Source organism: Stegostoma tigrinum, chromosome 12 (assembly GCF_030684315.1).
Source record: "Stegostoma tigrinum isolate sSteTig4 chromosome 12, sSteTig4.hap1, whole genome shotgun sequence".
In the NCBI taxonomy this organism is placed as follows: Eukaryota; Metazoa; Chordata; class Chondrichthyes; order Orectolobiformes; family Stegostomatidae; genus Stegostoma; species Stegostoma tigrinum.
The window spans coordinates 72,202,349-72,216,204 of record NC_081365.1 but is presented as its reverse complement, the minus strand read 5'-3'; the positions used below and the strand labels follow the sequence as shown (position 1 = coordinate 72,216,204).

At 40.6% G+C, this 13,856-nt stretch overlaps 1 protein-coding gene across 4 annotated transcripts in view; it reads left to right on the top strand.

The window, feature by feature from the left end:
* Window positions 1-13,856, top strand: part of fndc3a (fibronectin type III domain containing 3A) — a 196,854-nt gene that overhangs the window by 111,896 nt on the left and 71,102 nt on the right. For 3 of the 4 annotated variants that reach the window (XM_048540247.2, XM_048540250.2, XM_048540249.2), the window contains 3 exons: window positions 4,956-5,172; window positions 9,911-10,084; window positions 13,464-13,522. In XM_048540247.2, the coding sequence (XP_048396204.1) occupies window positions 4,956-5,172; window positions 9,911-10,084; window positions 13,464-13,522 (450 nt within the window). Of the gene's footprint in view, window positions 1-4,947; window positions 5,173-9,910; window positions 10,085-13,463; window positions 13,523-13,856 lie in introns of all 4 variants that reach the window. The other variant, XM_048540251.2, reaches the window with a different exon arrangement.

The following is a 13,856-nucleotide window of genomic DNA, read 5'->3' as shown; positions in this document are numbered from 1 at the left end:
CAAGTCCAATGTGACTGTCTTACAGAACTATAAGTCAGGTTTCCAGCTGAACCCTTAACTGGTATCTGTCTGAGATTAAGACTCAAATATCTTGCTTGCATCAGTTTACCATTGGATATTTATGCTCTTTATTTGGTGACATTTTTATGTTGAGCTGGGACGGAACAATAAGGTAAAGGATGCCTATAGTAGAAATCAAGCAATGCTGTACATTTTTTGCATCACATCTAGATTAAGAAAACATCATTCTTCTGTTCACGAAATTTTCTGCCTTCTCCATGAATATCATGGTAACTTCTATGGTGCACAATCAGGCTCTGAGGCAATCAAGATTTTATTGAATTACTTTTTGTGGATTTTTTGTCCTCCTGTCAGGCCGTGCACCTGTACAGAAATTCGTAACGTGTTAAGTATTAAATTTTTTATTAGATTACCTACAGTGTGGAAACAGGCCCTCTGGCCCAACAAGTCCACACCACCCCTTGAAGAATCCCACCCAGACCCATCCCCCTATAACCCACACACCCCTGAACACTATGGGCAACTTAGCATGGCCAATCCACCTAGCCTGCACATCTTTGCACTGTGGGAGGAAATGGAGCACCCAGAGGAAACCCACGCAGACACGGGGAGAATGTGCAAACTCCACACAGACAGTCGCCCGAGGCTGGAATCGAACCCAGGTTCCTGGTGCTGTGAGGCTGCAGTGCTAACCACTGAGCCACCGTGAATGGCTCTGATCCAGCCTGCATTTGCTTTGATCTCGAAGCTTTGTGTTCAGTATCTGTTAGTGCAAATAAAGAAAATGTTACGGTCTTGAAAAGCAATGTGCAAGAATTTGCAAGTGCAAACAGAATTGAGTGTTTTTTTACAAAATCATGTGCACAGTATTAGATTCAGTAATGAATCAGTGCAAAGAAGTGATAAGAATCAAGTTAGAAATCAATCCGACTTGAGCGTGAGATTTGAAGGGCTGGATTTGGCAAATAGTTCCTGCAGGAATGATGCTGTCACAAAAGAGAGACGAATGCTGTGAAACGTCAAGCAAGTAAGTTTACCGATATAATTAAAGTGAAAGATCTATGGAAGTTAGGAAAGCACAAATAGATTATTAGGGATTGTTTAGCAATCCGAAGCTAAGTTGGTCTGTTGACAAAGGATAGTAGAAAATCAGTTTGCCAGGACAAAGATGCTGAATGCAGTTGAGAGAAATCGAGCAATTATGTCCTGAAGAAAGCAGACAGCCATATGCGTCATTGTAATAATAACACTTGTAGGATGGTGTATAGTTGCAACTTACTTGGAGCAGAGGAACATTTCTCGAGAATATTTTGAACAGACATGCTCAGGAAGCTAGTGTAATAAATGATTTAAACATAAAAGAAATAATGTAAAGACTGTAAATAGCACCTATTATGAAGACACTCAAAAGTAGAGGTGGCAAAGTAATGCACTGCATAGACTTATTATTTGGGAAAAGAGGATTATATATCAGACAACTGTAAATTGTACTAGATTGGCTGGTAGCCCAAAGAATACAACAGTGTTGCTTTCATACATAATTGGGAATCTTTCCAGATTAAAAATGATCCAGAAGAGACCAGCCACACACATACCATGTAGGGACAGAAAGACATGCAATTAACATTGAGACAGTAGAAATTCATCAAAACCGTACACCCAAGATCTTGGAGGAAACAGATTTACTACCCTCTGAGAGAAAAACTTCCTCCCCCTATCAGTTCTAATTGGGTGGCCCGTCCCTGTGAGATTATTCTCTCCTGTCTTAAATCTTTCCACAAGGCCAATGGCCTTTCCATATCTACTTTGTCAAGTTCCCTTAGAGTCTTATGTTTCAACACGGTCACCAGTTAATTTTTCTAAACTCCAGTGAGTACAGGCCCAACTTAATGAACTTCTTATTAGAAAATCTCTGCAAGCCTGGGGTCATTGCAGTGAATCAATTTTTGACCGCCTTCAATGGCAGCGTATCTTTCTTGGGAACATCGCCACCTGCAAGTTTCTCTCCAAGCCACTCACCATTCTGACATCAAAATATATCACCATTCCTTCAAGGTTATTGGGTCAAATCCTGGAACTCTACCCCCCAGTGGTGGTATTGGTGTACTTAGGTGGATAAATGCCCTGGGCCTGTTCAAATCCATATTTGGACGTTGAGAGGCTAGGGAAGAAATTGCAGAGGCTTTTGGAGAGATTTTTGCTTCATCTTCAGCTAGTTGTGAAGTTCTGGAAGGGTGGCTAATGTTGTTCGATTGTTTAAGAAAGGTAGCAAAGACGAGCCAGACAACTACAGACCTGTGAGCCTGACATCAGTGGTAGGCAAGCTATCAGAGGATTCTCAGGGACAGGATCAACCAACATTTGGATAGTCAAGGTCTGATTCGGGATAGTCAGCAAAGATTTGTGCACAGGAAGTCATGTCTGACAAACCTTTGAGAGTTTTTCCAGAGAGGCAACCAATAGGATAGATGAGAATAGGGCAGTGGATGTTGTCGAAATGGACTTCAGTAAGGCCATTGACAAGGTCCCACACAGCAGACTAGTCATGAAGGTTAGGTTACATGGGATCTAGGGAGAGGTAGCCAATTAGATTCAAAATTGGGTCGATGGTAACAAGCAGAATGTGGAGTTGAAGGTTGTTTCCTGGTCTGAAGGCCTGTGACTAGTGGTGTGCCACAAGGGTCGGTGCTGGGACCTTTGTTTTTTGTCATTTTCATAAATGATCTGGATTTGAATGTACTGGCATGATTGGTAAGTTTGCAGATGATGCAAAATTCGGACGTGTTGTTGATAGTGAGGGATCTTAATCAGATGGGAAACGGACTGAGGATTGGTAAATGCAATTCAATACAAATAAGTGTGAAGTGTTACACTTTGGAAAGTCAAATCAAGGTAGGACTTATACAAGGTAGGTCCTGAAGATTGTTGTGGAACGGAGGGAGCTAGGAGTACAATAACATAGTTCACTGAAAGCGGTGTCATAGGTGGACAGAGTAGTGAAGAATCCATTTACTATGCTGACCATCATCAGTTGACGCGTTGAGCTGGGATGTTATGTTACATTTGTATAAGTCATTGATGAGGCCGCACTTGGTGTATTGTATACAGTTTTGGTCACCCTGTTATAGGAAAGACATAGTTAAACTGGAAAGTGTGCAAAGAAGATTTATGAGGATGTTGCCAGGACCAGTAGGCCTGAGTTGTAAGGAGAAGTTGGCTGGGATGGGACTTTATTCCTTGGAATGTACGAGAATGGTGGGGGGTGACCTTTATTGTCATGAATAAAATCATGAGGGGCATAGATAGAATGATTGCATATAGTCTTTTTTCCAGTAATGGGGAATTGAAAGCCAGAGGGCATAGGTTTAAGGTGAGAGGGGAAAGTACCTGAAGGGCAACTTCTTCACACAGAGAGTGGCACGTAAATGGAATAGGCTACCAGAGAAAGTGGTTGAGGCAGGTACAATAGCAACATGTTAAAAGAAATTTGGATAGGTACATGGATGGGAAGGGTTTAGAAGGATATGGAACAAATGTGGGCAGTTGGAACTAGCTAAGTGGGCACCATAGTCAGCATGGACCAGTTTGGGTTGAAGGGCCTGTTTCCATTCTGTATGACTCTAAGACTGTAAGTAGACTGTGCTGTAAACCCATTTTGGGGTCTAGGTTCTAGCCCAGACATCAATGAAACACAACAACTTGGATGCAGTTCCATTTAATGTGGTACACCTTTATTACTCTACTGAGCGACAGCACGCAGTCACAACAACACCATTCCTGAGAAGTCCCATGAACTTGGGTCTGTCTCAGATAGTCAATCAGTCACAGATCTCCACGTGAGATTTGTAAGCAATGTCCAAACTGCTGCAACTAATCGAGCAGTAAGTTGTTTACAAACTGTGTTTTTAGTTCCCATTCTCCATTTAATGTCATGCAGCAAACTTTTTATTAACTAATACCCATGGAACTAGGCATGTGCCAGTTATGAAATATTCCAGTTGATCAAAATGTCCACATAATCAATGTAAAATTACACACCAAGTAATTGAAATGTAACGCAGGGGAGTATACATGTCACTGTTATACTTCATTGTCAGCATAAATTATGGAGAATAAAGTAAATGTACAATGCTTTGTACGTTTTTTCTGAAGAAGGGCCTAGGCCCAAAATGTCAACCTTCCTGCTCCTCTGATGCTGCTTGACCTGCTGTTCATCCAGCTCTACACCTTGTTATATCAATGTACAATGCTGTCATCTAACTGCAAATTAATACCTGTCAGAATCTGCCTTACACAAGAAAGATGTCCAAGCACACAAACAATGCAGAAATGAGTTGCAAGGCTTTGTCTCAGTTTTCTGATAATTGTTATAGAAAACGCTGGATAGCTTGGTGGATAAAAGCTGTCTCATAATCTAGCTGTGGAATGTAAGACTAACATGATACAGATTGAATAATATTGCTTAAACTAAAGCAAATAGAACAAGGTAGGGAGACAGGTTAAAATTAGTAAAAGACTGTTAACTGTAAGAGAATGGTGAATGTGTGAAGTAAACTACAATGTTAAATAGATTAGTGGAGGCATTCATTGCAATCCCTCCATTTAAACAATTCAATTCCACAATGACGGGATGTTAAAATCTCTGCAGATGGTTGAGCCTCATTGTTATTTTATTCAGTTATGCTGTTGTGAATGAGACGGTTAGCCCCAGGACCTTCACTGTGGTGCTGTTTCTGTAGTAATATTTCAGATTTGAGTTGAGAATTTATATCTTAATAAGAATTATATTGAGTATTATGTTTACTAAGCAAAGTTCTGGATAATTAATTTATTATTTGTATATGCTAGAGGTCCTGATGGAAAGTTGAATGAAACAAAAAGGCTTGTACTTCATCTATTATACTCAGATGTAATTCTGTTTCTGAGCTGTGCAGGTCATTGAAGAAAATGGTGTTCGAAGGGTGCTGGTGTTACCTCAACAGCCAGAATTTCATCCTGGCAGTCATCCACCAATACATCCTCATCCTTATATGCCTCCATTTCTTCCCCCACCTGTCCTACCACATCACCAAATGTACTCTACAGGACCAGGAGATGCTGCAGCACCTTATGTTGCACAGCATCATTCTCAGCATTCGTATGCAGAGCAAGGTAAGAGCCATGAATTTTAAACCTCTTGATATCTTCTCATTCATCAGCTGTGCAGAAAATTTGCTGCTAACACCCTACCAACATAAGTCTCGAAATGCCAGTAAGTCAACAAGAGTATGCTTTGATAGTTATATGTTTAATTTTGTTTTTCTCACTGTCTTTATTGGGGGAAATAAAATGAGTTAAATAATCTGGCCTGTTTTGACAGAGAAAATATTTCTATATCGGCATTTTATAGAATGAAAGAAAACCTGTATCTTTCTGACTAAAGAAGACTAATCTTAAAAAGGTTAAGCAGAAACTGAGTGTTACGCTGCACTGAAAATATTTGTCTTTGACTTACAATGTCACAATATCTAGTTCAACATCACTTGCTACTACTCTCAGAATTTTGTATCTGGCATTGCTGATTAAGGTTCCATAGTAAAAGCCCAAACTGTTCAGCTCCCGGTTTAAAAGGGATGAACTGGTTCACTTTATTTGTTATCCCAACCCCTGATTGGCTGTAGCAAGGTTGATTTAAAAAGGATTCCTTCTCTTGTGGGTACGTTCTGCACACACACTCGGAGGCACGTGCACACACACAGACAGACAGACACGGTCATAGAGTTATACAGCATGGAAACACACCCTTTGGTCCAATTCATTTGTGTCAACTAGATGTCTTAAACTGATCAGTTGCGTTTGCCAGTATTTGGCCCATATCCCTCTAAACCCTTCCTATTCATGTACCCATCCAGATCCCTTTTAAATGTTGTAATTGTACATGCCTCCATACATGTATCACCCTTTGCATGAAAAGGTTGCCCCTCAGGTCCCTTGTAAATCTTTCCCCTTTCACCTTTAAACCTATACCCTCTGGTTTTGGACTCCCCTACCAATAGACCTTGGCTATTCGTCCTATCCATGTCCCTCGTGATTTTCTAAACCTTACAACATCCTTGTAAATCTTTTCTGAACTCTTTCAAATTTTGCAACATCTTCCCTATTGCAGGGAGACCAGAATTGAATGAGGTATTCTAAAAGTGACCTCACCAATGTCCTGTACATCTGCAACGCGACGTCTCAACTCCTGTACTCAGTGCTCTGACCAATGAGGGCAAGCATGCTAAATGCCACCCTGTCTACCTTGGACTCTGCTTTCAAGGGCCATTGCAACTGCATCCCTAAGTTTCTTTGTTCAGCAACACTCCGCAGGATCTTAACATTAACTGTATAAGTCCTGCCTGGTTTGCCTTACCAAAATGCACCTCACATTTATCTAAATCAAACTCCCCCTGCCACTCCTTGGCCCATTGGCCCATCTGACCAAGATCTTGTACTCTGAGATAACCATCGTCGCTGCCCACTAAAGCAGCATTTTTGGTGTCATATGCAAAGTTTTATTAACCATGCTTCTTCTGTTCGCATCCATATGGACACTGCAGTTGCCTGTGGCGGGGCAAACTGTCTCTATGCGACAGCAGCTGTTATTGCTGCTTTGGCCCAACTGTGACCCTGTTTCCATACAAGCATGTGACCAAGGGCCTGGGAATTAAAATCCATCCTTAGCCAGACATGATAGTAGGGGCCTGCTCAAAAGCGACGGCCAGAGCCGCCAGCCCACTTGCCATTGTTAAGGCCTCCAAGATGTACACAAAGGAGATTTTTCCTTTGGTTTGAGCAGGTGGTGCACCTAGCCCTGGAGAAGGGTCTCACTGTGGGAGGGACGTATTGAGCAGTTGACCCTCTGGGGGTTATGATACAAAAGGTCATGATTGCCAATGTCCTGCCCTGTGCTAATGAGATTCTCTTCCCCCGTTTACAGCTGTTGGCGGAGTTGCGGTCAGGGATTGTACCCATCCTGCTCGGACTGAGAGTCTTGACCCTAAAACATTGTCTACTCCATTTGGCCCCAGGTTTTCCTTAGCTTGGCTCCTGAGATGGTGACTGAGAGACGAGGGCATGGCCTACTGCACCTTCTCATGGCAGATGGCATGTGATGTCACCTGATGACGTCATGTACAATTCACTTTCTGGTCAGAGGTGCCCAAGGCTGTTTGCAATGATCAGTTAAGTGATGATAATGCAATTGAATATCAGATCTAGTTGTTAGAGTCTCCCTTATTAGAGATGGTCTATGCCTGGCAGTTGCACAGCACAAAAATGACTAGTCGCTTATTTGTCCAAACCTGAATGGTATACAACTTTTGCTGTACTTCAGTTTCTGAAGAGATGTCAACTCCACTGAAGATGGTATTAATTGATAAACACTTTCACTTCTTTAAGTTGGAGGGAAGAGCATTGATGAAACAACTAAGTAGTTAGGGCTGAGGATACAATCCTGAGAAACTCCATCAATCATACGTAACATCAAAGTACTATGCATACCAGAAATCAAAAATAAAAACAGAAGGTGTTGGAGGAACTCAAGAGATTTGGCAACATCTGTGGGGAGAGGGAAGCAGAGCTAACATTTTGAGTCTAATATAATTCTTCAATGACCATCATTTAATCACCGATCAATCTCTGATTCTTCCCTTTCCTTCCTTGATCTCAGTTTCCACCAAATCTCATAGTTACCTCAACTCTGCTTTTTTTTTAGATTAGATTAGATTCCCTACCGTGTGTAAACAGGCCCTTCAGCCCAACAAGTCCACACTGCCACTTGAAGCATCCCACCCAGACCCATCCCCTTATAACCCACACACTCCTGAACACTACAGGCATGGCCGATCCACCTAGCCTGCACATCTTTGGACTGAGAGAGGAAACCGGAGCACCCAGAGGAAACCCACGCAGACATGGGGAGAATGTGCAAACTCCACACAGACAGTCGCCCAAGGCTGGAATCGAACCTGGGTCCCTGGCGCTGTGAGGCTGCAGTGCTAACCACTGAGCCACCGTGCTGGCCCTTCACCTGCAGTTCCTGCAAGGACAGCATTCATTCTCCCAGTTACTCTGCATCTGTTGGGATGAGGCCGCCTTCCACCAAGGTGTCTGAAATATTGTCCTCTTGTCTCAACCAAGGATTCCCCTACTGTGGTTGACAGCGCCTCAACCATGACTAACCTATCTCTCTCACTTCTGCCATTACCCCTTTCTGTCCCTCCAAAATAACAGTAAGATTTGACTTGTCCTTACTTTCCATCACACTAACCACCACATTCAAAGGATCACCTGTCTTTTCACCTCCTCCATCCTCACTTCCAAGACCCCAGGTGCAACTTCCAAATGTAGCATTGTTTTACTTGTATTTCTTTAGATGTCCTTTCCACTGGCAAGACCAAATACAGACTGAGTGACCACTTTGTGGAAGATTTATGCTCTGTCCTTATTACCCAGACCTTGCAGTTGCTTGCCATTTCAATAAGCCACCTTGCTCCCATTGCAAACATTTCTATCCTTGGCCTGCTAATAGCATCTGAAGAGTCATGCTAGACTTGCAATGTTAACTCTGTTTCTGTTTCCAAAGGCCTTACTAAACCTGTTGAGTTTCTCCAGCACTTTGTTTTTATTCCTTCGACAATGTCTTGGGATTAAGGCAATTGACCCCCAGTAACCATAATCATTATCCTTTGTGCTAGGTATGTTTCCAGCCAGTGGAGGGTGTTTCCCATTGACTCCAGTTTTGCTAGGTCTCTTTAATGCTATAGTCATCAAATATTATTTTTGATGTCAACTGCAATCACTCTCACCTCACCTCTTGAACTTAATTATTTTGTTCATGTCTGAACCAAAGATCCAGGAAGATCTGGCCCTGATGGAAACCAACATGAACATCAACGAGCATGTTATTACTAAGTAATTCTGTCACTTCAGTGATTAAGTGTAGGCTAATGGGGTAATTGGTCGGATTAGAATTGTCATAATTTACGGACAGAACATACCTGGGCAATTCTCTACATCATGTAGGTGTCAGTGTTGTAGTTGTATTGGAGCAGCTTGGTTAGGAGTGCAGCTGGATTTTGCTGCATATTTTCAGCAACATAGTAGTAATGGTGTATGGCTCATCAGTGTGTTTCTGCCTTTTCCTATTAGAATATAGAGAAAATGGAATTGGCATCTGTGATAGTGAAAACCTCGGGCGGAGGTTGAGATTGGTCAGCCATTGGCTTTCCTGGCCGAAAATAGTTGTTACTGCTTCAGCCTGGTCTTTCCCACTGGCATGCTGAACTCGGTTCTTTGAAGATGTCAGTGCCTTGGAGACACTTTGTCTGATTAATTGTTTACTTGTCCATTGTCCATGACTGGATCTGACAGGATTGCTGAGCTTTGTTCTGATCCACTAATGTGGGATTACTTAGCTCTGTTTTAGCTGCTTCCATTGTTTAACACAGATAGCCTGGGGAAACCTCAATATAGGACTGAAACATTGTTTTAAATATGGCTGGTGCTTCTCCAAGCATTATCACTTGGACTCGTCCTTGAACTAAGGTTAGTTTGATAGTTCTGTTACAACATTAGGTTACAAATTATGATGGGTTATGGTTCTGCTGTTGGCTCACAGAGGTACTTGAATACCCAGTTCTGAGCTGCTAGATATGTTTTGAGTCTATTTTGTTGAGCATGATAGTAGTGTCACTCGCCACAATAGCAGGTGTCTTCATTGTGTGTGTGGGACTTCATCTGCACAAGGATTGTGCAGTGATACTGCGGGAAATCAGTTATTATATGTTGAAGTAAATCTTATCCTACATATTTGTATCAACATTATTTTAAAAGGAATTTAATCTGTATATACTTTATTGCATTTCAGAATCTCATCCCTCTCATGGGAGGTCCAATTTTATCCACAGAGATGAAAGGACTAGCAAAGCTTATGAGCGTTTACAAAAGAAGCTGAAAGATCGACAAGCTAATGGATCGAAAGATAAGATGAACAGCCCACCATCCTCTCCCCATAAATGTCCCACCAGTGATGAAAATGAAGGTACTGTGGGGGCATCCACAAGATTTGGTGAAAAACAGACATGATAGGAAAACAGAAAGCGCACCTGAAATCAGTACATTATATGTGAATAGTAGTTCTTTCCAAGTAATAAAAAATACTCTAAGGGCTGAATAGCCTACTCTTGTCTGAATATGCAGTGAAATTAAATTTCAGGCAATAATTAGGTAACTTCCTGAGAGTATTCTTAAAATAATAATAACAATAAATAAATAGTAAATGAATAATAAAATGCATACAGACCATAATGCTCGTAGCAAATATGAATGAAAATGAAATGACAGAGTCTTTAAAGGAGTATTGTTAGGATGTTAAGCGGTGCTGGACTGAACTTAATTAAGCTGCATTTCCAGTATTCCCTAATATCTTCGATAAAGCTTTGAATTATTTTCCTGCATGCAAGATGCTCTGTAAATTCTTGATCAACATCTATCTTCTAGCCTATATCCAAACTTTTTAAACATGTTCTTTAAAAGCAAGCAGAAAACCTTGAGTTATGGTCAGGAATGTTTCACCTGAGTTAGTGTTGACAAAGTGTACAAAGCAATTGCTAGAATAGTTTTTTTGAGAAGATTTAACTTCTGGGAATCAGGGAGTAATGAAATTCAACTTGAGCATGTGGTCTCAGCATTGTCACAGCAGTTTACCGTCAGCAATCTCAGAGATAGGAAAGAATTCCTCAGTCTTTCTCACTCCTTCAGATTTCCCCGTAATTTGAATAGACTACTTTGTACGCAAAAGTCTTTTGGTTAGAACTGGGCATTTGGCACATTTGGCTGGAGAATGTGCAGCTACTAGTGTGATAACTCTTAGGAAGAGTCAGCTTGGTGCTGAAGAGGACATTGTGACTAAAACCAAGCTACTTGTTCAGAAATAAGGGATGTGGACTATGCTGCCCTCTTTGTATGCTGAAGACCTGGAGGTTATATTCAAAAATGCAGGTTGGTTCAGTTGATGAAGAAATCACAGTCCGCTACAGGTAAGAGCGTATGTTAGGTCGTACTGTGTTAGGTTGCTAGCCAAGTCAGTAAAATTACTTAGGAAACTCAAAACTGACTTTAAATGACGGAAGTTTGTTATTTTAACAGATGTCTGATGTAAGTTGGATCTTTATACGCGAGGTCGGTAATAGCGTGGGGGGTCTCCTGGCACCCAAAATAAAATCTTTGTCTGATTCAATGAATGTGCGCTTATTTTAGCACTGAAGTATTTCATTTAAGATTAAGATGATTGTAGCTTGGTTAGTCGGACAAGAATGAACTGCGCTTATCACCCTGTTTTCAACCTAACCCTTCCAGCTGCAGTTTTGCCTAGCATTAATGCAATTATAGTACTCATCAAGTTATTTGTATAAAACTATAATAATGATGATGATGAATAAACAGCCCTTTAACACTCATCTCATAGGCAATACTTCCCTTTTCCCCCGCCCTCAATAAAGCAGGGAAATTGTACGAAGATGTATGCATGGATTAAATGACTGAAATCTCTATTTGCAGCATTACGTGTGTTAATTAGCTAAATTCGGGTAACATGTATTCTGTAACAGGGGCAGCAAGGAGGCTCAGTAGTTAGCACTGCAGCCTCACAGCACCAGGGACCCGGGTTCAATTCCAGCCTCAGGTGACTGCCTGTGTGGAGTTTGCACATTCTCCCCGTGTCTGCGTGGGTTTCCTCCGGGTGCTCCGGTTTCATCCCACAGTCCAAAGATGTGCAGGCGAGGTGGATCGGCCATGCTAAATTGCCCGTAGTGTTCAGGGGTGTGTGGGTTATAAGGGAATGTGGCTGGGTGGGATGCTTCAAAGGGGCGGTGTGGACCTTTTGGGCCGAATGGCCTGTTTCCACACTGTAGGGAATTTAAAAGTATCCTGCATCCACAAATATTATTTGATTGTCCCAGAGGTTCAGCTATACGCAGTCCAACTATAACGCAATTTCATTTCTTGGTCTTCATTACCCACCCTTTCATAAACTTGCTTGGTGTTAGGAATATCATAAATCACACAAAATTAAGCTTTGAATTGCCCTACCCTCTAGTGTTTGAAACATTGTGCACTGCCATTGTTCACAAATTATTCTTTCAGACAAATTTATTTCATTGCATCAAGGGTTGGCAGTATGCATTTTTCTGCAGATGGCAACTAAGGATCAGTAAATGGATGCTAAAGTTGAGGTGTTTTACTGTTATTAGAACATTTTACTCTTCAACGACCATGTTCTTGAGTGAACAGTCTGTCCACTGTTGTTTTACACAGTAGAGTTTCTGCAAAGGCCACTGACTTGAATAATGTTTCTTTGGTCAAATATCAATTGAAATGCAGGGTATTTTCTATATGAAAGCTGCGGAATTGATATAAGAAGTTGTGTTTATACTTGGAACAGAAATAGGCCTTCAGTCCCTAGAGATTATTTAACCAGATGATGGTTAATATGGAGAACACATTTCATTCCTTAGAGGATACTAGTGAACCAGATTTTTTTTTTGAAATCACTATCAGCAATGGTTAAATTGGCACCATAAAGCCAGATTTTTGATGTCATTTCATTGAGTTAACTTGGGGTCCTGCAATAATGGTCCAGTGGATGTTGCCACTACACCATATGATTCAACAGAATAATCAATATCTGACAAATGTGTGTTAATTTCAATCTTAAATTGCAATTGCTCATGCACAGCCTTTTGAGCGTGAGAGATCTCTATATAGATTATTTAATTTTATGTGTGAAAGCTGCTTCCTGACTTCACTTTTGAATAGCCTAGATCTAATATTAAGATTGTGTCCCTTTCATTCTGGATTTCCCAACTGGAGAAAATAATATCTTTATATCAATCTTACAGAGTTGCTACAATTTCAAAGACCTGAATTATATCAGATTAAATCCTTCTAAACTCACGGGATGTATACCAAGTTACAGTCTGCCCTAATAATTCATATTTAAAATAGTCTTGTGAATTTGCACTCCATGCCAAGAAGAACCACTGGGGTGAGCTACAAACGAAGTAAGAAAACTTTCTCCAGTAAGATTCAGAATCTAATGGTCTATAAAAAAGAAAATAATATAATCTAGCCTTTAATCAAAAGACTGATTAATTTGCTGACCGTAATAGAATGTCAGAAGATCTTGGTTTGCTATTGTTGATTAACTTAGGAGTACAACCTTACACAGTATATTCACAACTTCAGTGCTTATGTGTTGCATCTTCCGGTCCGTTCTTTACTTCAGATATAGTACTTAAGGACCCTTTGTTCCTTTTGATCATTCAATTTTTAATGTATTGATTCTAAGTTTGGTAACGTTTCAATAATAATATGCTAATGAGAAATGTGAAGTTTGACAACATGATTTTTTGGTTTTATAGAGGAAGACCCAGGCATCAAAGCTTTTGAAGCATACCTGTCAGGTGTTGGCAAACCTGTGGTAAGTGATCTTTTTATATGTATTTGTAAATAAGGTACCAAGTTCTGGAAAAAAAAAATTCATAAGTCCTGGACAATTCATAAAACATCCATGATTTTGCAAAATTTTTGAAATAAAATTTGCAAGACATGTTTTTGCCCTTTGTACCATGAAACATGTTTCACAAGCTGTCAAGGAAAGTGAATTTTTAAAGATTTTTACTGATTTTGAGAATACCTGAAAACATTAATACTGCAGTAAAGATGTAATTTGAATACAGTAACTGGTGTTTACGAAGATTCTTCCTATTTCACACATTTATATTTGCTGAGACTTGCTGTACAGATCTGTCTTT